Raw genomic sequence first — 26,251 nt, 5'->3', positions numbered from 1 at the left:
TTTTAAGACATGAGGAGACAGATTTTACTGCTCAGAAAAAGTCTCACAGTCTTTCATCAGACAAACGTTGAATGAAAGATTCAAGGGAGGCACATCAGCATCCTGCTCAGAATACCTGAGAGGCTGCAGCAGACCTCCCGGCAGGAACACAGGCTAAAAAGGACCTTCTCCCAACAGGAAGAATTCAGCCCACAATCAGCAGGGTCATTACAGCATCGAGGGTGCTGTTTCCATAGGAAAGTGCATGTAACATGGGTTAAAGCTGCCACCCCTCCACTTACCCAGCCGAAGCTCATCAGCAGGCACTGCCTTTCCAGCTCGTCAAGATGCAAAAGCCAACACCGCCCTCTCTTGGGCTTGTCCTAACACAACAGCAGACTTCTGAGGAGAAATGTCCCCCCTCCGCCTCAAGTCTGGTGCTTTTGACAAGCACCTGATCTTAAACCAAAGTCTTTTTTTTAAACCCAGTCTGGAGCCAGACTAGTTAGCACTGAAACACATGGGGTATCCAATCTCTCTGTCAAGAGTTAATCTTTTCTCTGTTTGGCAGGAGGATCTCATACTGAAATTCCTCTGTGAAGGCAGCAACGGTGCGAGAGGGAGACAGAACGTGACACAGGAACTTCTTTGAGTTGGCTTAAGGTGGAAGATGTGCTGGTGAAAGAGTCTAGCTCTGTGTCTTCACATTTGCAAATCAAAGCTAAAGACTCTGAGCTCAGTACAGTCAGCATGCTCTGAGCCTCCTGACAAGTCAGTGCTATTTCCAACTGTGCGAGACACTCTCCCTTTAGCAACAGCTTCCCACTCTACCTTCTCCTCACCATAAGGCATCTACGGCTTCTGTACAGTTTAAAAAAAAAAATCAGCAAAATTAGCAACTGTAGGATGGCTGGAACCTCCTGTGCTGACTACAGCACATACAGCAGGGTGCTGTCAGCAGCCTAGGAAGAAATCTGCTACAAACACACACTTCTTCAGCCAGCAGCTTAAACTTGGAAGTAGCCCGGCTCGAGGCCACAAACTCCCCAGAGCTGCTGAGCAGACAAGAAGGGTGCGGGATGCATGTGACAGCCCATGCTGCTCAGGGCTGCGGTAGAGAACAGTTCTGTGTTGAAGAGCAGGGTCTTCAGGGCTCTGAGACACACAGACCGCTGGGCCCTACCTCAAGGGGAAGGAGAAGTACTTGTTCCCTGACTTGCAACGGATTTGCTCCCATTGGACACGCAGCAGGTGCGCCGAGTCCTCAAACCTGTCCACAATGTCCTGGAAAATACAAGCAGGAGCAGGAGTCGGTATAAGGAAGATGGATCTGCCAGCTGGCAGAGGATGAACGATGTCAGAGACAGGCAGTTTGTGGCTGGAAAGCTTCTGACTTCCCCTAGGGCTCATGAGGGCAATTTAACTCATTGACTGCCCCCTCCCCCCAGCTTCTCTTCTTTGAATCCAGTGAAGTTTTTGTTTCTCTCACTGAAGAAAATTCTCTCTCTCTCTCTCCAGCGCTGGGAAGGGAGACATGGCTGGACAGCAGCTCTACTCCTCCCTTCCCCTCCATGCTGCACGGGAACATACCTGGAGCTCCCGCAGACACTGCCCTTCCAGCCTGCCAGTCAGGTCTCCGACACACCAGGCCAAGCTGATATGGAACGACGGGTCCTGAGGGCAAACACAAGGATCAGATCTCGGGGACTAGAGGAGCCTCTGCTCAGAGCAAGCAGCTGCAGTGAGAGACGCGGTGCAGTGCTGCCCTGTCTGGAATCTCAGAGCGCCCTGAATACATGGGCAGGAGGATCCTGAAGCAGGGAGTCCTATCAGCCAGCTCAGTGGACACAGAGCCGATACAAGGCACAGCTGGAAATGAGATGAGGTCTGGGCTCCCTTTCTGAGCCTGCTCTGACATTGGTTGGCAAGGCTGCCTCGTTCCCAGCCTCCCTCCCGTCAGCTCTGCAGAAGCTCTTCCAAACACACAGAGAGAACCTCTCCCAGAGTGCACCGGAGTGGGTAGATGGGTCATCTCTGGGTAACGCTTCAGAGCTCCCTGCTCTATTCTGGAGGGAGAAATCAGGGTTTGGTTCTTCAAAATCCAAACCTGTCCCAGAAGTTAGTACGAGGCAAACTGGCTGAGGAAGAGGCACGAGCAATGCCTTCTTATCCCACAGTGCTTGCCTCAAACCCTTTGAATCCTAGGACATCATCGTGCTTCCATCTAGCGTGGGGGAGTGTCTCTGATGGTGCCGTTGGGCACCTGACTCAGCCCCAGGTAACCCAGTTCTCGCAGGCCACCAGACAGCAGTTAACATTGTTGCTCTTCTGGAGAGGACACAACATAGATGTCGTAGGCTTGTGGTAGTCCCATTCCCAGCAAAATCCTGTGCAGGGGGTTACTATGGACAAGCACCCAGAACCAGGCCGTTACTGACTGGCCTGTGGGAGACTATGTCAGAGTCTAACCTCTTCGCTCCCTTATATCTGGAGCTGGACATTTCATGAACTTGCAGCCCCCCACCCGTCTATAAGGAACCAGCCAACATCACTGGACAAGTAGGGAAGTTTGACACCTCACCTTGTAAAACATCGGCAGATCAAATTCCTGCATAACTTTGTCCACCTCTGAGACAAGTTCCAGCAACTGGAAATGCCCAGCAGAGACCTCCAAGCCAATAAAGGTCCTAAACAAGGACAAGAAGAGACAGCACACATCCTTTCAGACTGCAGAAAGCCCAGCCATAAGCATACTTAACCCTGCATTCCTACCAGGTAAATTCCCTAGCCCTTATCTAAGGGGGAAACCCCCCCCACACTAATCTGGGGAACTGCAGGCCTAAGCCATTTGAGTTCCAAAACATTCAAGGATACTGACTGTATTCTGAAGAAAAGAATAAATAACAACATGGGGGGTGGGGGGAAAAGAGGGAATACAAGAAGCAGGACCGGAAGATGTATTGTGTAGATTTACCAGACTAACACAGTGCCCTTCCGTGACATGAAAACTCATTTTCCAGGCAAACAAAATGCAGTCGATATTGTTAATGGGTATTACAGTAGAGCAGTGCCCTGTGTCAGAGTAGTAGTTATGACTAAGATAAAAGTTACTGTAAGAATTGTACAATGGGAGGGGAAGCGGCCACAAAGGCACTAGCTATGAACAGCCTGAATGGGGGAGTACCAAGCTGAAGAGCAGTGACAAAGAGATTCCTCAAGGATTGTTTCTGCGACACTTCCCACACTCATGTAGCCAACTGCAGGGAGGGGAGGGAAAACCCAAGTCCTACCCAGAATCCGCATCTTCGTGGGCTGCCATTTCCCTTACGTTCAGCAGCTTTTCATAATTTTAATCACCTTTCTTTTTAATATGCTTTGACATGTAAAATACTTAATTGCATTAAATTGGAATCAGCACCATCAGGCTTCTGAGCTGACACCCGAGAGAACTGGCGCTGTCTGAGCTGTTTGTCTCAAGCTCTTTGAAGACCTGCGCTGCAATTTTACAGCATAAGCTGGCACCGCTGCCAAAAGAGGCGGCCCCCACTCTGCTCGCCCCAGGCTGCGCGTTCCCACCACCCACTCCCTTAGCTGGCACAAGTGTTTGTGAAACCACAGAACAAACCAGATCAGAGACGGCGGTGAATGGGGCTGCCTCCTTTTGGCAGCAGTGCCAGCTTTAGCTGATGTGAAACCGGAGCATTAATCTAACCCAAGCAGAAAGGTCTGCCCCAGGTCATGTTGGGAACAGATCTCCTCTCTCGAAGAGGCTGAGATTCTGCAGCCTGAGGTTCAGTCACTGCAGAGAGGTACTCGCTGGCAGAGATAATTCGATAAAAACTTTTCAGGCTGCCAGTACTGAAAACCTGTGCTGACGCTAAAAATCTACGCACCTTGGGCCACTCCTGAAAGCAGCTGGGGAAAGATATGAAACCTCAGTCAATGAGGCAGTGAGATGAGGTGATCATCCACCTGCCCTCTCACATGGCTCCCTCTGTTCACCGGGGCTGTGTGGGACAGGCAGCATTGCACCTTCCATCCACCCGTGCCTTTCCCCACCTTTCTGCCCAGGCAGCCAGGCTGCCCTGCCACTCACTCACCTGGTTTTGTTCTGGTTGGTATAAACCTTCACTTGGTCAGCCAGACAGAAGAATCTGAAATAAGAAAGATATTTCAGCTGAGAAAAGGGAAAAAAGAAAAAAGGAGAAGATGGGGGGGGGGGGGAGGGGAGAGAGGTTCCCACCAGGAACTGTTAGAACTTCTGCCTAGCTGTGGAAAGACAAAGACAAGCACTTGTTCCAGTCAGAGTGAATCGGTGCAACTGAAACCTTTTCAAGCTTGAATCACTCCATTACCCCCTTGTGTTTCCAGGCTTCTGAAGCCCGCCCAGATGGCAACAGCAGCACTAAAATAGATCCTCAGTGGGTGTCTAAGCTAAACATAAGCAACAAAATCAGCAGTGAATATCCATGGTTTACAGGATGATACAACTCTGGCCTTGTCCTTGAAACTGGAGTTCCTGTACACCACCGCAACACTGCTGGCACACAACGCCTATGTGCCTGATTTGTCCAGTGCTGGATCCTGAGGCAGACAGAAACCTTCCCAGGGCTTTACTGGTGCAGCACCAGCTCCTGCAGGGAAGACGCAGATTGTGGACGCTGGTGAAGACCCAAAGCAAGAGGGGAACAGATGTGCAGGAGCGCTCTGCCCGGGGCTCTGCTGACCCTACCTGTCGAAGGAGGCCAGGCGTTCCTTAAGGGACTGGACGAAGGGGTTGATCCAGTGATAGCGCAGCACCACGCTCTGCGAGAGACTGATGTGGAACTCTTCCATGGCAGTGAGTGACGAAGCGTAGGTGCGAGCGTGGGAAACCAGGAGGTCCAGCAACTCCAAGAAGTCCTCCCGGACTTCATCTGCAGGGCAAAGAGCAGCACAGTCAGAGCCTGCTCCCTCCCCAGAGCATTTGCTACAGATCTCGGAGACAGGGGAGGCAGCGGTAACTGGCTGTGCAGAAGCAGCCTGTCTGGGCTGGCAGTACTCTGCGCTCCCAGACGTGCTTCAAGATCTCAACTTTATCAAGCGTTAAGAGAGCTGCACATCTTCCTGAGCGAGCACGGAACAGTATTATCTATAATATAAACTTGCAGATATTAAAGTTGAGGCACAAGTCAGGAACGATACCCCGGCCCCCCAATTCCCAGTTTGGCACACTGCTAACGGCAGTGCTGCCTTGCCTTACTCCTGAAAAGGGCCAGTGCAGCAACCGCTGTTCCTACCAGACCACAGACCAGGACGAGCCCAGGGAAAAACCCACATACACGTGCCTGCTCCAACTCTGCATTTTAGCAAGCTGCCCTTCTCCCACCCTTCCATCAGGGACCTTGGCATTAAAATCAGAGATAACTGGACTTGCTAACACAGCAGTCGCTCCTGCTCCTGGGAAGAGCCACAGCAGGCGATCCTGACAGAATCTGTGCACCTTCAGAGAGAAGAAAAGGCCTCTCTAGACTTGTCTGAGAGGTGAGTGCATTTACTGATTGTGCGAAGGAACAGGAGCCATCCCTGCCCATTACGAGGCCTCTGCTTGCAGAGCGTTTGCAGAGACTGGCACGGCCACAACATTCGTTTCACTGATGACAGCTTGGTTTTTGCAGCCCTCTCTCTCAGCCCGTCCTCTCCTTCCTGCTCCTCAGCTCCCAAGCCGGGCGCACACAGTCTTTCATGCCTTATCTGACCGGGCAACACCACTGACTGCTGTAAACAGCTCTGCTCCCTGGAGGTCCCAATCCTTCCCTTACCCCAGCCCTCCTTGTCCCTGGCAGGGAAGGCGGTAAGGCCACATTTACCTACAGGGTATGTAGACGTACGTCGCCCAATTGCCCCGCTCGTGCGGGAAGTTGCGCACGCGGCCGCCGTGCTTGGAGCTGTCGTCGACAACTTCTTCCTCCTGCTCTTTGAACATGTTCAACACGCTGTCCGGGACAGGTAGGCGAGGAGCCGCCTCGCTGCTGCTGCGACGGTGGGGTAAGCCGGAAAAAAAAGAGAGGAGCGTTTCCCACACGTGCCCCTCGAACGGCCCGGCCTTGCTGAACGCAGCGCCGGACGCACCACTTGGAGACCCGCATCCCCTCCCTCGCACGCGTCCTGCGGCCAGGCGACCTCGGGACGGGATGCTCCTGGCCCACCGACGGGACCAGGCCTGCGGGGCGCCCGCTGGGGGAAACCTGCCCCCGCGGTTCATCTCCGAGGGGGAAGCCGGGGGCCACGGTCAGCTCTTGCTTCGAGGAGGAAGCTTAGGCGAGGAGGCGGCCCCCGAAGAGCCCCGCGGCGGGGCCGGGCCCGCACCCACCTGGCCCGGGGGGGCTCCTCCGCGCCGCCTCGCCGCCCCACTTCCCCTTCCTCCTCCTCCTCGGAGCTGCTGCTGCTGTAGCCCACCAGCGCGGCCCGCCGCATGGCGCGCCGTGCACCCGCCTCTGCGGCCCCCCGCGGCCTCGGCGTGCGCCGGCCTCCGCAGCCCGCCGGAACCCGCTGCCGGCGGCGCGGCGTTCCGGGCCCGCGGCACCCGCCGGGACGCTCGGCCGGCCGGCGGCACCGCGCCCGCCGCACCCAGCTCCCCCCGCCGCCGCTGCCGCTCCGGGCTGGGGGGCGGCTGCGCCCCCGCCTCGCCACGGCGGCGGCCGGGGGCGGCGACGCTGTTGGCGGCGCGGCCCGGCAGGGGGCAGCGCAGCGCGGGCCCGCCCCCGGCCCAGCCCCGCCTCCTCCGCCGCCGCGGCCGGCCCGGGCTGCTCCCTCCATCCCGAGGCTGCGAGCCGCCGCCCAGCCCGGCCCGGCCCGGCCCGGCCCGGCCCGCCCGCTCGCTCGCCGCGCCGGCCGCCAGCGGGCCCGCCCCGCCTCCGGCCCCGGCCGCGGGCCCCCAGCGCCGCCGCGCCGCGCCGGGCGCCGCCGCTACGCCAGCGCGGGGATCGGGCGGAGCGCGCAGGCCGCGGCCCCCGCCCGCGGCGAGCGGCTGACAGGGGCCTCCCGCCGCAGGTGAGCGGGGCCCGGCCCGCCGCCGCCGCCGCCCTTTGTGTGGCCTCCCGCGGCGGCCGCGGCCGGGGGCGGCGCCGGGCCGGGCCGGGCAGGGCCCCCCCGCCCTGCGCGGGGCCGGGGCCGGGGGCGGCGGGGAGCGAGGCGGGGGCGGCCGGGAGCAGGTGGAGGCGAGGCCGGGCCCGGGGCGGCCGAGTCGCGCCTCGGCGGGGCCTGAGACGTGCGTGTCCGCAGGGCGGCCGGAGCCGGGCGGCGGAGGGGCAGGCGCAGCCCATGGGCGGAGGAGCCCGGCGCCGCGGGCCGGGCCGAGGGCTGCGGCCCTGCCCGGGGGGCTGCGGGGCGGCCGGACTCTGAGCCCCCCGCCATGGAGCGCTTCTCCTCTTCGTGACGCCGCCGCGCTTCGCTCCGTCGGGGGAGCCGGCAAGCGAGAGACGCGCCGGGGATCGGAGCGGACTGTGCCGGAGGGGGCTGCCTCGCGGCCCGTTTCTCCCTTTTGAAAGTACCTCTTCGTTCTGCCGTTCTCTCCTTAAATGGTTGTCGCTTTGTACCTCCCACGGAGGGATGAGTTAGACTCAGAATTGGCGCTAGCTCAATTATTTGTGTAGAGCACTTGGTGAACCAGGTTGGTATTTCTCACTCTTCTCTTCTGGTGTTATACAAGCTTCTCACCTGCGCTAGGCCGGCAGCCCAGACGGTCTGGGATGCTGTCCCCGCTCCCGGTGCGTTGCTGGTGTCACGGTTAACGTAGCCTGCAGGGGAAGTTAGGGACTGGTCTGTGCTCTAAGATGTGAAATTTTGTATCTTATCGTCAGCTTACGTTCTAGGTATCATGACGGCAGCGTCGACCGTCAAGATGAGCTATGTAGGAAGGAAATAAGAGATCCTGGCGGGGAACTGTGTCCTAGCAGGGCCGTGATGGTGCCTCTGGGTGTTTTACTGCCCCAAATTGTGCCAAAGGACAAAGTAATGCAATGTCCACGTAGGCAGAAGCATGTTCTACTGCTTCCCAAACTGTGAGGTGTAGCCTGCTCTCAGCTGCACGCCAGAGTAGATGGGGATGTTTGGAAGTGGGGTTTTTCTAATGTTCGTTATTGCTTAGTTTAAGATAAAATAAACATCTTCCTGAGCAAGGTTTTGACTTAGCTTGCCTCAGGGCAGGTTGTTTTATGCAGAAATAGGTATGCTCTTCAGCGCGGGCGGAGGCTTGTGGTCCAGGGATACTAGTTGCTTCTTTCTTGCCAAGGCCTGGACACTTCCTTTCCCTTGGGATGTGCTGGTGGTGTTCATATCTGCTGCTCACCAGTGGGTTTAACTTTTTTCTAAGTTGAGCTCAGGTTTTATGGAACATCTGTGTTTATGCTTGAGAAGGTCTGAAACTTTTTTTATGAGCCAAAACCCTGTGATGCATCGTAGCAAGGCCAAGGAGTATATCTCGTGCAAGTTCTTGGGCTTCAGTGTGTTTTTATTTCGTGGTGTGGTGGAGTGCTCAGCCTCGCAATTGCATTAACGCTTCTTTTATCTCCACTCAGAGTGCTGTGTGCGATACCTGTGGGTGCTGCGTTTAGTCAGCAAGTAGGGTAATGCTGAGAGCAGCCCCAAAGGGCAAAACTTTCTCAGAGCTTTCTGGCTGCAAATACTATGGGGAGAGGAAAAATCTCCTGAGTGCCTCACTTCTCTGATGCTATAAATTGTTAATGTGCCCAGTATCAGAGCTTGAGAAAGAGGTTTGGGACTTCAGCAGAGTGTTTGAGTTGTGATCAGATCAGGTTGGAATTTACTCCGAGATCTGTAAAATTTCACTTTGTAGGTTTTTTTGCATGTGCAGCATTTAGCATACTTTAGCCCATGCTGCAGAGAGACTGGTAAATGTGTTTATCCTGTTAAAGTTGCTCCGGCAGGTGATTGGGAGCTTCCAGAGGGAAGCCTTTTAGTTAGACTGTACCTTGCATGCTTTTCGGAAAAGACTTATGTGAAAGAATCTAAAAAGCTGAGTGCATGTTGTAACTAGCACACTCCTGCCACTGTCCCTAAGCCAGGCTGCTCTGATAGAAATGCTTCTTGACCAAGAACTGAATCTTCCTTAAATAAGTCTGGTCTGTGCCTCTCTGAGCGCTCAAGGAGCAGTTGTTGATGGTTCTTAGCCTGAGCCCTAAGCGGGGTTAGGGACTAGTGGCCAACAGCTACAGGGTAACCACGTACGCTTCTCTGCACTCCGGTCCTGACCAGGAGCTTGGGGAGCCTCCTGTCCCTTTCTGCTGCTGGGCCCACCTTTTCCCAGGTTGTTCTGGCAGCAGCGGGTGGTGCACCAGTTCTGCTCAGTTCCCCCACGCTGGGCTTCGTGGTGACTTTACAGGAGTGTAGGAGAGTTTTCAAAGTGAGCCATGGGGTCGGGGATGCACTAGAGAACTGCCTGGCTTTCCTCTGAGAATTGACATGAGTTGTCTTCTTCCTTGCAGAGAGAGCTGTTCCTTGGACTGTGTCCCTCGCCCTTCCCAAATGTGAGCCTGTCACAGCCAGTACGGAGAAGGGCCTCTTCTTGTCTTCAAGACACTTGCTTCTGCCTTCCTTTTCCTTTGTCCCCCCCCCAAAAAAAAAAAAAAGCCAAACCCAACACTGAGTCCACAAAGAACTTCTGCTGATCTAAGGAAGAGCCTGTGGCATCTCTGTCTTCTCCTTGCCTCCCAAGATCCTGGCTCTGGGCTGGATTTCCTATCCTCGATTTCAGGATTAGCTACAGAGAATCAGGATCTTGGATATTTTTGATTTTTATTTTTAGTAGAACCTTTTCAACCGAGAAGCTGAAGCTGTCACTGCTAAAACCCCGTTTTTTTTTCCCAAGCATGTCAGAAAGCTGGCAGCAGCAACAGCAGCAACCACAGCAGCAGCCGCCACCACCACCGCAGCAGCACCATACGGGGGCCGCCACCCTTGCAGAGCACTCCATCCCACCGAGCACTGCTGAAAACCCCTTGGGCTGCGCCGTCTACGGCATCCTGCTCCAGCCGGACCCCAGTCTGCAGCACCACCAGCACGCTCCGATCCAGGCTGGAGAGCCGTCCCACAAATGCGGTGTGTGTGGCCACGACCTCGCTCACTTGTCCAACCCCCACGAGCATCAGTGCTTGCCAGGCCATGACCGCTCTTTCCAGTGCACCCAGTGTCTGAAGATCTTCCACCAGGCCACCGACCTCCTTGAACACCAGTGCATCCAGGTGGAGCAGAAGCCTTTTGTGTGCGGCGTGTGCAAGATGGGCTTTTCTCTCCTCACTTCACTGGCGCAGCACCACAATGTCCACAATGGCAACGCCATGAAGTGCTCTATTTGCGAGAAGACCTACAAGCCTCCCGAGGCAGAGCATTCGCAACCTCTTGACCCCTCAGAGAAGCCCTACAGCTGCTCCATCTGTCAGAAGACCTTCAAGCACCTCTCGGAGCTCTCCCGCCATGAGCGCATCCACACGGGAGAGAAGCCGTACAAGTGCACGCTGTGCGACAAGAGCTTCAGCCAGTCGTCTCACCTGGTGCACCATAAGCGGACGCACAGCTCGGAGCGGCCCTACAAGTGCACGGTGTGCGAGAAGACCTTCAAGCACCGCTCGCACCTGGTGCGCCACATGTACGCACACTCGGGGGAGCACCTCTTCAAGTGCAACGTCTGCGAGCTGCACTTCAAGGAGTCGTCGGAGCTGCTGCAGCACCCCTGCACGCCCAGCGGGGAACGGCCCTTCCGCTGCGGGGAGTGCCAGAAGGCCTTCAAGCGCCCCTCGGACCTGCGGCAGCATGAGCGCACGCACAGCGAGGAGCGGCCCTTCAAGTGTGACCTCTGCCAGATGAGCTTCAAGCAGCAGTACGCGCTCATGCGCCATCGCCGCACACACAAGGCCGAGGAGCCCTTCAAGTGCAACCTGTGCGAGAAGGGCTTTGTGCAGCCCTCACACTTGGTGTACCACCAGCACGTGCACGGCATAGAAAACCTCTTCAAGTGCAACGTGTGCCAGAAGGGCTTCAACCAGTCCTCAGAGCTGCTGCGGCACAAGTGCGTGCAGAATGCAGAGCGGCCCTTCAAGTGCGCGGTGTGCAACAAGTCCTACAAGCGGGCCTCGGCCCTGCAGAAGCACCAGCTGGCCCACTGCGCCGAGAAGCCGCTCAAGTGCACGCTTTGTGAGAGACGTTTCTTCTCCTCCTCCGAGTTTGTGCAGCACCGCTGCGACCCGGCCCGTGAGAAGCCCCTCAAGTGCCCCGACTGTGAAAAGCGGTTCAAGTACGCCTCGGACCTGCAGCGCCACCGGCGTGTGCACACGGGCGAGAAACCCTACAAGTGCCCCTCGTGCGAGAAGGCCTTCAAGCAGCGTGAGCACCTCAACAAGCACCACAGCGTGCACGCCCGGGAGCAGCAGTACAAGTGCATGTGGTGTGGCGAACGGTTCCTGGACTTGGGCCTGCTGCAGGAGCACAGCGTCCAGCACACGGCCGAGGGCGCCTACCAGGTGGCTGCCTGCTTGCCGTGAGCCTCCCGCCCCTCGGCGGCTTTCAGCTTGCATGTGACGCTCCTGAGCCTCGGCCTCCCCTTCCCTCTCCTCGGTTGTAGATGGCCTCCAGAGAATCGTGGGGGAAAGGGGAGGTAGGGCGGGCAGTCGGGTAAACTTTCCTCTGGTCTCTGTGGTTGATGTGCCACCTATATTCCAAAGGTGATGGATGACGTGAAAAGCTTGACGGGGATGGAGAGGAAAGGAGGGATGTGGGGAGAGGAAATGATGCCTGTAGTTGCCTGGTGTCCCCTGGACTGTAGTTCACACTATATCTGCAGTTCCAGTGCTGAGAGCTGGCAGGTCTCTGCCCAGCTGCTCTCTATGGACAGCAGCCCTTCACACGGGACTTCTTTCCCCTGTCCTGTCCGGTGGCGTCAGTGGAGAGAGCTGGGTAACTCTCCTCTCGGAGAGTGCTTGGGAACAAGGCCGAGTCAGCCCTCCCTTCTCCCTGGGTGCGCTGCTCAGCGACAGAGCAGAAGGTTTCCACTGCTGGGATCTCCCAGCTTTGTTAGTCCGAGTTCAACTGAGTGACTCACGAGGACTGTTTCAGATCGGTAGCATTGATTGACTGCCCCGACCTGCCCTGCTCTCCCTCTTTCTAGAGTGTAGGAAGGGAAAAGCCGTGGGGCTGCACAGGTCCAAAACGCACTTTGGCATTGCTGCTTTTGCAGTCGCTGGCTGTAATGCTCTGCGAGGGTTTCAAGCAAGCCTGCCCGTCCCTGCCCGGCAGCAAGGGGAAGAGTAACGAGCACTGCACGCTACCTGAGAGCGTGGCGAGGAGAGTCTCTGCGCTGTACTTCTGGCCGAGAGCCTGGGGTTTACAGTCTGCTTCTTGAGGGACCTAGCTCTCCTCTGAAGACTTACCTCCAAGCCCCTTCCCTCCTTGTACCGCCTGGGCCATTAGCATACCTCCAAGGGGGGGTCAAGCAAAGGGACATCCTAGCGGCTGAACACTAATGGGTGAGGCAAACACTACTAATAACCTACAGCTTCAGAAATGAGCTTGGCCGTCTTCAACTTTAACCCACGCTGTGCGCCTGGGGCTTGGTGTCTGACTTGCTGGGAGCACAGTAGTTCTGTCCAGAGTGAGCAGGGAGGAGTCCTTCCTGGCCTGTGGGGTCAGCTCCATGGGAAGGGGAAGGTTAGCAGGAGGTAAAGGAGGAGCATATTTTTCCTCCTCTTATGGGAGTCCCTTTTTATCGCTCTATTCTTTCTTCTTCTCTTCTGTATTTTTCAGGTTTTGCACAGTTCCTGTAAACATCACTTAAAAATAAATTTCCCCTTAGCAAGATTGATGCAGCCTCAGGTGTTTTCCTCTGCAGGGTTTTGCTGTCTTCTCATGACCAAGAGCCTTTTATGTGCCAGTTAGATGCCCTCAAGGTTGAAGGAGCACTTACTAAGTTGCCCATTGGCCTTCCCTTCTCCATCTTCCTGGCCCTCATTTGAGTTAGGAGTGTTCTGGCTAGCTGTTTTACTGAGCAGTAGCCAATAAATTGCCCAGGTGATGAGGACAAGTTTAATAAATGTCTCCCCAGCAAATATAGACAGATTAACCTTGCAGAGAGTCGGGCTGTACCTGCTTTGCTTGCAGTGGACGCTAATCTGAAAGACGGAGGAAGGCTTTTTGTCTCCATTTCCAGCACTGTCAGGGGGAACAGAGTGCATTTCCACAGGGGGCTGGGACAGTTCAGTGACAAATCTGACCCCGGGGCTGAGGCTTCTTCATGTGCGGCTTTAAGGAGTTTAAAATAAACCTTGCTCTCTGCTGCCCAAAGAGGAGGAACCGATGCTCCTCTTACTTCACGCTGCCTCAAAGATGTAGAACTTCCTACCAAGTTTTTCTGTCTCTGTTTCTTTTTCCATTTTTTGCTTTTTTCTAAGCAGTTTGTTAATATTCATTAAAAAAAATCCTGTATAGTTTAACTTGATGTCATACTGGATCTTTTTAAACAAAAAAAAGAAGAGAGATGTCATAACCTGGATTTTTAAAGACCTCTCCAGTTCTAGGTAGCTGGTTTTTGATGTTTAATATATAGTGAGTCCAGTGTATGCTTAACTATAGGAGTAAAAATGAATTGAAAACGAGGAAAGCTAACTTTGTCTTTATAGAAGGGCTGGGCTTGGTGGTGCTGGAGGCCTCCCTGGTTGAAGTTTAGGTTCAGAGCTGGGGGACTGAAGCCCGTGGTTTCGAAGTGCTGTCGCCTTGTGCAGCTGGCCTCTCCAGCTCTAAAACCCCTTGGTGTGCTGGTCTGTGCTCGTTCCTTGGAGACTTGCTGGGAATAACCAGCACTTCTGAACTGGCTCACGAGTTAACAAATGCTGCTTTAAAATTAAGTGAAGATCTCTCTCTGAGTGCTCTCTGGACTCATGCTGGTAGTGGGAGCACTGCCTGGTAGGTGTGGGCGTACGGGCTGAGTGTTACGCTTTAGACTCCTTGAAGTGGTCAAATGGCAAACAACAGGCTATTGTGTAGTAAATACCACACCCGCGAGATAAGGAGGGCGGCTGTGGAGGCAGATATACCTGTGTACTTCGAGTCATCTAGCCCTTCTCAAGTGGGGAGATAGGCAAGACAAGGGACTCCTTTCCTTGAGAAACGGGCCCTTCCTCCTGCCTTCCCAGCTGCGGTTTGTTTGCTTAGGTGTCCACTCGTTAGCTGTGAGCGCACGATCTGTCATCTCCATGGTTTCGCAGCCAGTTTAGAAATGCAGCACCCACGTGAACCCTTGTTCTGTTCCGTCTGGCGTCAGCGCTTCCTCAGGCTGTGGTTAACTCTCTGTTCTTGCCCGAAGCAGCCCGACGCAAGTGTTGTGCTTGGCTGGAGACAGGTCCTGCAGAGCAGGGCGTTCAGACTGCCCGCTTGAGCGCGACGCTGGCAGCTCTTTCTGCCCGGCCGTATGGTTAGTCGCCGGTTCAGGGCCCGGAGCTGGGAGGAGGCGGAGGGGAGGCTCACCTTCGTAGTGGGAGAGTGTGAAAGGGAGCCTGCTGGCCTGAGAGGCTCTGCGGCTTTGCTTCCTTCTGAGTCAGCTGCTGGCTGGAGGAGAGGTTTGGAGAAATCACTAACGTGGACACCAACTGGCTGTACTCTACTGTCTCCTCTCCCCGGGGACCTGAGTGATTCTGCAGTTTCTCTCTGCCTCGGTGGCTTGGCAAAGTCATTGGAAAGAAGGAGTCTCACTTTCTGATTTTGGCAGTCTGGTGTTCGGGGCAGAGGAGAGAACGGGGCAGCTCTGGCCTCTCTCCTGCGATCTGAGGATAGTGGTGGGTCCCAGACGCGGCTCTGTGATGTGCTTTGCTCTGGGTACGCCGCTGCCCAGCCCTGTCCCCTTTGAATCAGCACTTGCTGGGAGCAGGCGATTGTCCGGAAACGTTTCCCTCTGCTTGGCTGCTGCAGAGCAGCACAGAAAGCCCTTAGAGGGACGGGAAGGAGCCCCGGCTCCCTGTTCAGCACGTGGAAACAGTGTAGTACACCAAGCGGAGAGCACCATCAGGTCTGCGCACGGGAAGGGCTGTGCTCAGGCAAGAGGAGATGCTGTAGAGAGCTCTTAGAGGACAAGTCTGCAGATCCACGCCTTCAAACCCAGTGCCTGTGAGTAGGCACCTAGGTAAAAACCAGGCTGTGCAGGGGCACTGAACACTCGCAGACCGCGTTATGCTTGATGCGGCTGCGCCTCTCCTGCCATCTCACTAGAAAACCTGGTCACCTTTATCCAGGTGCTTCCCATGTATCTCCTTCATTTATTTTCAAGCGTTGATGTTTGAAAACATCTTTGTGTCATGTTAAATCAGCTTTGAGTAGGACTGGCGGCAGGCCAGTGGTGACTTGGACTCGTCATCTCTTTTGCTGCCCTACAGCAGCCCGAATCCAGTGAAAGTCTTAGTGGTGGAACAGGGGATGGCTTCTGCTGTTAGACCTCAGTGCTAGCGGGTGAATGTTCCCGCGTCTTTTGCTGGCGGGTTGTGAACCAGGCCTGTGTGGAGCAGGCGTTACTGAACAGCCACTGATAGCCTTGATTATATTTTTATAAGGAGATTGTTTAGTTGTAAGCAGCTCCGTTTCATAAGGTTGGGCTGGGGGAGCAGGTTGGTCTCCGTTGCTGTGCCTTTGGGACACGTTTGTTTTTTTTACTGTGGGAGGAGAAGTGATGAAAATAGCATGAGGCATTTGGGTGTCAGGAGAGCAGCTCTGGGTGGGGAGGCAGGGGCCGGCTTGGGGGGACAGACTGGGTGTCACGCTGCAAAGGGCTCCCTATAAACTGTTCATATTTCCTTTTCAAACCAAAGAGCAGTTGTGGCCAAAGCCTCTTTGGAGTAAAACACGTTTCTACTCTGTACCTCTGTTGCACTTCACTTCTGATATTTCTTTCAAGAGACTTGCAGGTTTCTTTGTGCTGCCTCTACTTGGCTTCACATGTTAGTCATCGACCTGTAGTACCTAATGCAGTCAGCACGTTGGAGCTGGTATTGTATCGGCCCTTAGCGAGTGCTGAGGGACTCTGCCCATGGGTGTCTTCAAGACCCGGTTGCCAAGCTGTTTGGAGATGCTCTCTAGGGCTGGAGTAGGGAATAGTCCTTTCTGATGGGCTCTTCTCTTCTGGCTTTCCCATGTGGGAAACAGGCAGTTTGAACATAAGACATCTTCAGGAAGGCAAGAGGAGGGTGGGTTAGGTTGGCCAAAGGCTGTTTGGAGGCTGTCCAGGAGACGCATCCTGCTCTCTGGCTGCTCTGTGCTTGCTCCCAGGAAGAAGATAGTCTCTTTCACCTGGGGATTTTCATCAACCTTCTCTTCCCCTTACCCTACGTACAGGATGCCTTTATCTGTGTCTTGACTCCTTCCCTTCCACGGTTATTTTGATTATACTTTTGTAAGACCTTCTAGGCTTCTTTGCCCTTTGTTGGGTTCCTCTTTGTAAGCAATGCTTTGTTTTCACCCCCTTTCCATTTTGATTGCTTGTCTCTGCGAGATCTCTTCCCCCTCTCCTTCCCCTCAGATTCCTCTCTCAGGCTGAGGCTGGTTCCAGGTGATATGGGAACCACTGAAAATGAAGTTGGGTGTTTGGGACTGTGAACCTCACTGGAATCCAGTGGGTATTTTGGGTCCATCCCCCCATGAGGCCCCCTGTCTTGCTGGGCTTGTGTGATGCTAACAACACCCCTGTGGCCTGGCAGTCTTGGCTTTATTGGGTTGTGTCTGTAGTACAGCTAGTCCTAGCAAGTTAGTCTGAGCAAGCGTCCCATTGCTTTGGGGTAGGAGCCAGAGCAGAGCTGTATGAAACAGGCACCAGGGCTAGAGTTGCCATTTTCATTACCATATCCCCAAGACTGGGGATTAATTCAGTGTAGGGCTGTCAGGTGTTCCTGGGGAGAAATCATGGAGCTGCCTGGGCTGCAGTTTGACTGTTGGATCCCCCTGGGAATGCCTGCTGAGCTGCTCGGCAGATCGCACAGATGGCTAAACTGATTTTTACCACGGTGTGGAAACCCCTGGAACTGCAGGTACGCCGAGGCTGCCCCAGGAGCACTCTGGAGAGCACCCTGTAATCGGGGTGGGAAGATGCACACGCTCTCATCTTGCGGCCCATGTGTTGGAGTGGGGGGTGAGGGGGAAAGCATCCTCTGACAATGGTTTGGGACTGTCTCCTGGCACTCAAGTCTGGCCTTGCACTGTTAGGAGGGAGGAGAGCACTTTCTACACTTTCTTTGGGTATTCACCGTCAAGTCCGGGCTGCAACCAGAGCCTGGGTGTTAACTAATGAAGCAAAAAACCTCTACGTCATTGTTCTTCAGAGTGTGACTCTCCCTGTTGGGTGGTGAGTTACGCTGCGGGAAGGTCCCTGCACATGCATACATAACGTTGAGATGCAATAATGACGGGCAAGCAAGATTTGGGGGGCTACGGCTCTACGTCGGGACTTTGGCAAGCACAGCTTCTCTTCTGAGCTGCAAGGCCCTAGGCTCCTTCTGCAGCACTTCTTCGGCAGCCGTCTCCGAGCGCTTTCTGGACGTGAAGAAGCCGCTCTCACGATGTCCGCTGGCGAGAGAGCAGGACCTCGGGTTGCAGTCGTACCCTGAGGCACTTTGGGCTTCTCTCTCAATGTTGCTGAGTGGTGGACCTGAGTGATTTCAGGGCCAGTTCTTCATTGCTGGGGAGTCTTGTTGAGACGGAGACCTTGCTGCAGCCCCAGTGAGGTTCCCGGAGGCTCCTCGTAACCTGTGGCTGTGGCTCTGGCCGAGTTCCCGGGGCCGTGGGAAGTTGTAGCCAAGGATGATGAGGTTTGTGTGGCTTGCAGTGCCTTTAACACTGCTCTCCATGTGTTTCTAAGATGATATTCCATGTATGTGTGTATATATATTGTATTAACACATCCCGCTCTTCTGTGTGTGTCGAATGGTTTTGCTTTACTAATAAATTTATAGTTATTTATACCTTCCTGTGGGTGTGTAAGATTTCTAGAGTGGAGGCAGCATGCAGGGCATTGCCTGCCCTGCCTGTTTTTGTCACTCTGTCTGGCTCTGCTTGATTTCTTTTTTTCTTTCTTTTCTTTTTTTTTCCTGAACTGCTTCAATGGAGAAATGATGGCTCACCTGCCTGCTGCCTGAGAGTCCAGACACGGGGCGTGGGCAGGCATCCACTGGCAGAAAGCAACAGCAGGAAGAGCCTGAGATGTGGTTTGCCCCTTGCTAAAGATGGGACTGCTCTTTCTCAGGAGGGAAGCTCAGTGCCAAAGGCTTCTGGGCAGAAACGGCCAGAAACAGGTGCATGGTTGGGTGATAGAAGCGGGTGCATGTTGCACCCCAGGGACCTCGATTGTGTGCCTGGCTGTTGCTGCTTTGCAGGAGTGTTTCTGCAGACCCCCATCCCGTGAGTGCAGCTGAGTAGCCTGATGCATTGGGTTGGTTGGAGACCTGCAGATAAAGTGAACTTCTCCAACCCCCACCCATGTCAGATCAGAGATGACAGTGGGCAGCTGGATCTATCGCTGGGACAGGACTTCTCTCCTCCTAGCTGTGCTGTATCTCCAAGGAAGACGTTTGTGCTGCCCCAGGCAGCGTTTGGGATCGTGCCCACTGGCTGAAGGGCAGTGCCTTTCCCAGCTACCCTACTGCCTTGTGCTCTGCCAGATGATTTCCATGGGAAGGTGAACATTTAAACTGCATTTAATAGTCCTCAATGGCATCACCGTTTGAACTTTGCGGGTTTAGCGTTCAGGAAATATGCTGTATCCTCAGGGCAGGCAACCAAAATTCGTGGAAACCACTGGTGCTTTGCACAGGCTTTTACTTGATTGTCTTTGATTTCACTAAATCATGGTAAAGCCATAGAATCTGGACATGCACCGAAGCGTTAAGCTCCAGTTAGAGCATAACTGGGAGGAGGTTTAGGGAAGGTCAGGGGAGAAGCAGCTTTGCCCTGGCTGTTGATGAAGTTGAGCTTGCCTCTGCCCCAGCAGCGCTGCTCCTATCGCTGTTGCTCTCCCCCTGCGGCAGGCATCGACAGAGGACTCTACCTGTGACACTGGCGTTGCCCATTTGCAGGTCTGGGCCCCGCTTTCCCCATCAGTGGTGCGTATCCTCCTCGGCTGGTTGCTTTGAGGGTGGAAAACCTGGCTGTGTCACCGGCTGGGAAAGCTTCAGGGTTCAGGACCCTGGGTGAAGACTACCACAGAAATGCCTCCTCTTGCACTTAAGAGCCACTTAACAGCTGGTTGCTCTTCCAAAAGACCTTTCCTAGCCTAGCAGCTGCTTGAGGTTTGATACGGAGACTTAACAGTGTTTTCTGTGTAAGTGTCATGCACAGTCCCTCCTCCCTTATCCCATGAACCCCTACAACCTAGGCATGCAAATGGAAAGAAAGCACAAGCAGATGGAAAGTAGCTCTGCTGCCTGACCCATGCAGAGGGGCTGAGTGAGGCTCCAGCCAATGTCCCCAAAGTGCTGGTAGCATTGCCCATTTGAGGAGCCAGGCCTTCCTCCCCTCGCCTCCTCCCTGGGGGCTCCCTGGACATTGCTTGCAGAAATAAGTCAAAGACCTTTGTAGGCAGGTCTGACTTGAAGATGGGGTGTACCTGGTGTGAAAGCACTCAGAGGAGATGTAGGTCTAGCCATCGGCAGATGCTGCTTCTGTTGAACCCGTTAAAGGGTCTCACAAGCCTGAGCCTGCAAAAGTCCATGTAAAACTGTCTCCAAGGATGAGGGTCCCTCATCTTTTGTGACATTGTCACTTGGCCATTCAAGCAGAATTGCCTTTTTAGGGAGGACGTGGGCAGCAACCAGGATGAGGACCAGGCTTCCTCTGGCCACGCCGCTTGGAAGGGGAGAGCGGAGAAGGGCCACAGCTGGCACCGGGCTTCTCCCTGCACCCTGCCCGCAGCTGCAGCGTGCTGGCTGCCGCTCGGGGCTTACGCTGTCGGGGGCAATCTGTGTCACTAAAGGAGAAGCAGCACCCTCACTCGCCTGTCTCCAGCGAGTACTGCTTCTCAGGGCCCCCCTCTTGCTCAGCTCGCCTTGTAACCGGCAGCAGGACCTTCGCTAGGTGCTGGACCCTGCTCCAGGTGCAATAAGCCAATTTAATGCATCTCCCATCTGAGGAGTGAGGCTCCCGAGGAGCCAGCACGTGGGGCTGTCCGGGTACCACTCCAGCCTGGCCTGTGACAGCTTTCCTCCCTCCGTGGGGCGTTTTTCCTGGCAATCCAGGGTTTTCAAGGCATTATGCTACAGCCCCCCATGCCCTGCTTTCAGGGCTTTCCCGGATGCAAGCCAGGGGCTCTGCGGCACTGGGTTAGCCTCGGTCATCTTTTTGCAGGGAGGTTTTGTTTTTACTGCCACGAGGAAGGGCCGCATGTCGCTGCCACCCGGCCCTCGGGTGGTCCCCCGGCACGTTGCCCGCTGCTGCTGCCTAGCGCCAGGGCTGGAGGCAGTGCGAGCGGCTGCAGAGGCAAGTGGACCGGGCGGTGGATGCGGCTCGGCGGTGGATGCAGCTCGGCGACGTGCACGCGAGGACTGTGCTGGCCGCGGGCTCCGGCTGACCCCAGCGAGGGTGGAAATGGGGTGCCCAGAGCTGCCTCTCCCGCGCCAGAGCCCTGCCGCCGCGGCGCAGCCCCCTTCCCTGCTGCGAGGCCAGAAAGCATCAGCGTCAGGCGTTTCCCCTTCCCGCTGCTCCCCCAGCCCGGGGCTCCTTGCCGCTTGGCAAAACTCCCGCAAACTCCTCCACGACTCGCCGAACGGTCCATCCCCCTTCCCACCTGGTGCTGCCCAGGTGGAGGGGAAGAGCGGCTTTGGGACGGTGGCATCTCCGGCCCCGCGGCAGCCAGCTCTGGGCCGGCACAACTGGCTGTCACCTCCCATTGGGGCCTGTCATCCTGCTGGGAGCCTCCGGTGCGTGGAGGCGTGGGACCTGGCCGGCGGGCAAGGCTGGGGTGCCGATGCACTTGCAGTGGTGTTTCAGGGTCTGCCGCCAGGGTTGGCGTCCCTCTCTCAAGAGCTCTTTTGCAGAGGTTTTTGGGGCCAAGCTGATCATTTCTCAGAGCATCTCGGACCATCAGGCTGGTCCCAGCAGGCAGGAGCTCCGGAGGAAGCCACGCACCAGCAGCCGCAGCCGTTGCGTGCTGGGCATCCTTGTGTGGCCGCCCCGGGGCAGGTCCTCCCAAACCTGTTCCCGTTCCCCAGGCCGTGACGGTGACAGTGGGGCCAGCACTGTGCTGGGGGCAGGTGGCCTGGGCAGGAAGCTTTTCTCTTGCTGTCTCCCCCATAGTGAGGCTTCCCATCCGGCGTGGCTCTCCGTGTCCACCGCCCGCCCTGTGCCACCGGGTGCCTCCACACTTACCTGTACACCGTCCCAAAGCTCCTGAACACATCGCTGCAAGGAAGAGGGGGAAAAGCCTGAGCCATGGTGCAGGGATGGGGCCAGCGGGGACATCACGGCCACCTGGGGCTACCTACAAGCTGCTCTTCAGGAGAGGCATCTGGCCGTATCTGTGCAGGCTGGGGTCCTGCTGGAAGCAGTCCTGAAACGGCACGGTGAGAGGGGATGCCGGTGCGACCCGTGGGTCGCGCTTCTCGGCTCACCACCCGCAGCAGCCCCGGGGCGCCCCGAGTGCTCACCCGCCACGTCTGCGTGATCTCCGGCTGCAGGGACCGGCCTGCGTAGCGGCCGCACCCAGGCCCTGTCGGGAGAGAGCGAGAGAGTGTCAGCACCCGCTGCAATGCTCCTCGGGACCCGCAGGGATCTGTTTGCTGCCGATTCCTGCTTGGACAGGGAACAGCTTCACTAGCTGGAGTGCCGGGGTGGGAAGGAGGGAAGAGCTGAGGCTGGGCAATGGTAGCCAGGGGGAGTGGGACCTGGCACAGTGCAGCAAGCCTGTGGGCCATGTTTCTGCCATTGTAATCGGTGGCTAAGGTAAACAGTCATCACTCTGCTTCAGAGTGAACAGTCTTGGCCGCACAGGGGATTTCATGCTGTCTGAGCCATCTTCAGGCTCACATTGGTTAGGGTCACTCCGTGCATGCCACCTCGTTGTCTGTCGGCCGTGACGGTTTCGAGTTTTAATAAAGGGAAGGTGAGCGGCCCGCATAGCAGGCCAGCGCGTGGCGGCTAAACCGTGACCTGCAGCCGGGCCCTGCGGCTCTCCCTCCCCGTTTGCACCTGCGCTGGGCAGCCCGAATTCTGCAGCCGACGAGACGAAGCAGGACCAGTCATCCACCGCCTGCGTGTAGCTGGGCCACTCTTCCCCATGACGGCTGGGCACCCCCGGTGCCACCCTACCAGCCCGGTCCCTCGCGGCGAGCAGCGGGCCCCATTCCAGCAATCCCTGCGCGGAGAGAGGAGCAGGGGTGCGTTTGGGCTGGCTTCTCCCACGCAGCCGCATAGGTGGAAAGCCGGGGCGCAGTTTGGGAGACTGGGCTTGTCCGCTCAGCTCTGCCCTCCTGGAGCAGCCCGGCAAGCTGCCGCCCAGCTCTGTGCCTCAGTTTCCCCAGCTGTAGAGCAGAGCTGATGATTCAAACCCTCTTTATCACCCGTGGGGTGCCCTAGAGATGGGGAGCGCTACGGAGGCACTGGGCAATGTAATAGCAACGTTGGCACCCCTCAGTCCAGCTGGCCACTCATTTTGGGACCTTCGCCCGGCCCGGCAGCTTTGCCCTGCTCCCTCCTGCCCGGAGCCGGCTCCATGCTCCTGCCTGGGGAAATCCAGCAGCAAACTCCTCGCAGAGAAAACGCTCCAGGCTTGGCAACGTGCTCCTCAGTAGTGATCGATTAAAGCAGAAGAGGAGGAGGAGGAGGGACAGCCCGGAGTGTTAGGATGCGGACGAGAGCCAGCAAATCCACCCGCTCTGGGAACGGAGCGAATCCTGCTGCCAACGCTGCACTACAGCTTGGCTCCCCGTGGCCTGGGAAGTCCCAGGAAACTCCATCGGGAAAGTGCTGCTGAGACGCCCATTGTGCCCGGGGCGCCAAGCTTGCCCCTTGCACGCATGACTGGGTACTTTATTAAAACCACGGGTTTATTAAACGTTGGGGCTGATCTCCACCCTCTGCAGCAGGACAAGCTAAGGGGACAGGGTCCCCCTGGCTGCCCATAGTGGGGGGCTGGGGGCCGGGTGGCCGTTCGCTGCTCACCAGGCTGGGGAGACGTGGGCAGGGCATCCCCGGCAGGCTGAAGGAGGCTCTGTGGAAGTCCTCTGCAGTGAATGGGACAGGGGAAATCAGCCCCGGGGGCAGCGTGGGCGCCTCCGGTACATGCCCACCCCCCTGGGAGGCTGCTTCCGTGCTGCTCCGAGCATCGCTGGCAGCAGGGTCTGGCTCGGCTTTGCTCTCTGCTGTCCTGTTTGTGGAGCAAGCAGCCCGCCCGCGAGCGACGAAAGATCGATACTCCCCACCTCCTGAGCACCTTAAATCCATATTTGCAGAAGACCTGTTTTAATCAAGCTGCTGCTCAGCAGAAGACAGGCTTGGATTAAACGACTAAGAGAGAGACGGCCCAGAGCAGCCACCCACGGGCTGGGTTATGCACCTTGCAGCAGGTCCAGGGGCTCCGGCGCAGCTGGAGCTGGAGCACAGCTGGGCCACCTGAGCATCCCCAAGCCCTGGCAGAAACCAAAGAGCTCTGTGACGTGCTAACACCACCTCTATCCTGCTAACTGGGGAGCAGCTTTGGTTTGGGGAGGCTGGAAGATAAGGGTGAGAACGGGGAGATGGGAGAAGGGATTACTGCGACCCAGCCAGGAGCTGCCAGAGCAGCTTGGGCTGTTGGAGACGAGGACGCCTGTCTCCAGCCAGCTGTGCCATGCCCGTAGGGGTCACGCAGGCTTCGGTGAGCTGCCACCATGGGTGGTCCCCAACGGCTGCCTGCGAGAGGGCCCGGGTGCTCGGCGGCGTCACCTCGGGTGCAGAGCGTGCTGGTTCTGGCGTGTCAGTCCGGGAGCTCGCCCGTGGCCGTGTCCATGTCCATGTGGCGGATGGTCGGCAGCCCGGGGTGGTACAGATCCTCCTTCAGCCCCGGCAGCTGTCCCCTGGCCACAGCAGTGCCACGTGTCTCTCGGCCATCACAGGCCGCACGGGGAGGCTGGAGCAGCAAGTGAGCACGTTGCCATGGGTCCCAGTGCAGGGTCCCGTCCTCTCCCTGGGATGCGGCTGCATCCAGCCTCCCGAAGCAGCAGGGACCAGATGCAGTGGGAACAGGGAGGCCACTTGTAGGGGAACCCTCAAGGAGGAAAATAGTCAGCACAGGCAGAGGGAAAGCTTGTTGGAGTGGAAAAAACTAATTTCTACTAACCACTGGAGCAAACAGCCTAGGGAAGCAAGGTCTTATACGTACTTGGCTTGTTCAGGTTGGCTTTTGCTCGGCCCTTCCTCTGCCCAGCTGGTTGTGAGCTCAGTCCTGCTGGAGCCGAAGCTTCAGTCGCCACCGGCTCTCTGCAAGACCGTGTCCCCCTCAACTACCTCTGGGCTAAGATCTCCAGATCAAACTTTCGGGCCCCGGCCTGGTTGTGTTTTAATTCCTTAAAACAGGAGGGTGCAAAGAAGGCAGCAAGGTTTTTGTGGGGGAGAGAGTCTGCGCTCGGCGGCGTTACTCGGTGCCGCCTCCCAAGTTTGGATGCTGCTGCTGCAGAGTCCGTAAGATGGGAAATGCCTAAAGTGGCAGCAAGGCCAATTTTTCTTGGCTTTCCTTGCCGGGAGCGAGTCTGGCCCCGGGTCTGGCTCAGGCTCCTGCTGTTCTGTTTGCCGCCCTCTTCCTCCCCGTGGCAACAAGAAGCCACTACGGGCCGTGGGTGCTGGCTGCCGGGTTGCTAGGGTGCTGGGGCAGTATTCCCCGCTGCCATTTGGGCTGCCCAAAAAGCAGCATTTTGCACCCGTGGGCCCTCTGCCTGCTGCGGAAATGTCCCCCAAAAAGCCACTTTGTTCCCTCGCTGAGGGTGGGTGGAGCAGGGCCGGCAGGGCGATGCTTGGCCCCGGGGTGACACCTTGCACCCGTGCCCCGTGCGAAGCGGCCGGTGCGGGGGGCCGCAGGAGCACCCGAGGGCTCAGCACCGTGGTGGCACGCTCTGGGGAGGGTGGCGGAAAGAGGGGCCGGGGCCAGGGCTCGGGACAAAACGCTCCCTTTTGGGGGAGCACCGGGCTGGCGAGGGGCTCAGGGTGCTGTTCCCCACTGGGTCGCCCGTGGCCGGGCGCTGAGCCCCGAGGTGTTGTGCTCGCCCCGGGAGAGATTGGGGGCAGCGGGGAGCTGCCCAGGGCTGCTGCTAAACGGATCAAGCGGCAATCGGCAGGCTCAGCAAGGGCAGGATTAGCTCCGCGCTGAGCCGCTCCAGCCCGCCGCGGGTTTCCCACCTCCTGCCCCAGATCGCGGTGCTGCAGGTGGGACGGGGACCGCAGCCCGGAGCTCGGGGGGTTTCTCCCTGTAGGGCCCCGTGGTTTTTTAGACGGCCCCGCTGCCGCTCGGATTTATGTCCCCGCGCCTGCCTGCACCCCAGCTAGAGGACAGCCTTCGCTCCCAGCGCTGCCGGCACCCAGCGGGGCTCGCACCCACACGGTAAGCCGCTCCGGAGCTCCTTTAGCACCGGTTTTGGGGGGGGGGGGGGTCTGTCTGCACCATCCCACACCCAAGCTGGGCTCAAACAGCCCGGCCTCCTTGGGTGCCGGCCCACAGTGAGCAGGTGGCAGCTCCCTGCCGGTACCCAGTGGGGGGGAGATGGGACAGCTGGGTGCTGGTAATCCCACCGGGGCTAGCGCTCGGCTAATCCCCGCAGCACCCTGAGCGGATTGGGGTGGGCTGCGGGATCGGGGGCCGCGGGAGCCCGCTCCGTCCCGGTGGAGGTTTTCCGGGGGCCGCCCCGTGGCCTCGGCCTGTGATGGAGGTGAGGGAGGTGGCCGGGAAGGGGGCAACCAAGGTGGCTCACGTGGAGAGCATGGAGGGTCTGATCCGCGTTTCCCGTGGGGACGGGGGCTGCTGAAGCAGAGGGAGTGAAAGAGGACGTGAGCCGGAGGGGATTTGGGTGGTAACTGAGGCAGCAAAGCGGTGGCTCCCCCCTCACTTAGCCAGGAGGGTAAATTCAGCCTGTCCAAGGTGCTTTGCAAGCTCCGTTTGATTTTGGCACTTCTTGCTGGGTGCAGGAGGAAGGATGGAAGCGGGTTTGAGGCCAGATGCAGCCCCTGAAGATGTGAGGGGGGGATCTGAGCAAGCACAGCATGAAAGCTGGTGCTGCCTGGTCTGAATGGGGGC

At 57.1% G+C, this 26,251-nt stretch overlaps 2 protein-coding genes across 5 annotated transcripts; one reads left to right on the top strand and one right to left on the bottom strand.

Annotated features, from left to right (window-relative positions):
• Positions 1-6,714, bottom strand: USB1 (U6 snRNA biogenesis phosphodiesterase 1). 3 transcript variants are annotated; one of them, XM_026104013.2, is made up of 7 exons: positions 6,332-6,714; positions 5,833-5,993; positions 4,712-4,895; positions 4,080-4,133; positions 2,561-2,666; positions 1,570-1,653; positions 1-1,263 (listed from the first exon to the last, which is right to left on the bottom strand). In XM_026104013.2, the coding sequence occupies exons 1-7, from the start codon at positions 6,433-6,435 to the stop codon at positions 1,159-1,161; spliced, it is 798 nt and encodes a 265-aa protein (XP_025959798.2). In that variant the 5' UTR covers positions 6,436-6,714; the 3' UTR covers positions 1-1,158. The 3 variants fall into 3 exon arrangements, with proteins under 3 accessions (XP_025959798.2, XP_025959799.2, XP_025959797.1); XM_026104014.2 differs by having other exon boundaries at positions 5,833-5,990; XM_026104012.2 differs by lacking the exon at positions 6,332-6,714 and having other exon boundaries at positions 5,833-6,317.
• A 14-nt stretch (positions 6,715-6,728) lies between these two features.
• On the top strand, positions 6,729-17,963 carry ZNF319 (zinc finger protein 319). 2 transcript variants are annotated; one of them, XM_064519383.1, is made up of 2 exons: positions 6,729-7,011; positions 9,465-17,963. In XM_064519383.1, exon 2 carries the CDS (start codon positions 9,849-9,851, stop codon positions 11,514-11,516), a length of 1,668 nt encoding a protein of 555 aa, XP_064375453.1. In that variant the 5' UTR covers positions 6,729-7,011; positions 9,465-9,848; the 3' UTR covers positions 11,517-17,963. The 2 variants fall into 2 exon arrangements, with proteins under 2 accessions (XP_064375453.1, XP_025959795.1); XM_026104010.2 differs by lacking the exon at positions 6,729-7,011 and adding an exon at positions 7,101-7,630.
• The last annotated feature ends 8,288 nt before the right edge of the window (positions 17,964-26,251 follow it).

The sequence above is a fragment of the Dromaius novaehollandiae genome, chromosome 13, assembly GCF_036370855.1.
Source record: "Dromaius novaehollandiae isolate bDroNov1 chromosome 13, bDroNov1.hap1, whole genome shotgun sequence".
In the NCBI taxonomy this organism is placed as follows: Eukaryota; Metazoa; Chordata; class Aves; order Casuariiformes; family Dromaiidae; genus Dromaius; species Dromaius novaehollandiae.
The sequence above is the reverse complement of the archived record's forward strand: the minus strand, read 5'-3'. Positions and strand labels throughout refer to the sequence as shown.

Coding starts and splice junctions, on each gene's coding strand:
- USB1 (XM_026104012.2), bottom strand. CDS start 6,223: ATGAACCGCGGGGGCAGGTTTCCCCCAGCGGGCGCCCCGCAGGCCTGG. Junction 2,667..4,079: donor ACCAACCAGAACAAAACCAG/GTGAGTGAGTGG, acceptor GTCCTTGTTTAG/GACCTTTATTGGCTTGGAGG. Junction 1,654..2,560: donor ATCTGCCGATGTTTTACAAG/GTGAGGTGTCAA, acceptor GTTTGCCCTCAG/GACCCGTCGTTCCATATCAG.
- ZNF319 (XM_064519383.1), top strand. CDS start 9,849: ATGTCAGAAAGCTGGCAGCAGCAACAGCAGCAACCACAGCAGCAGCCG.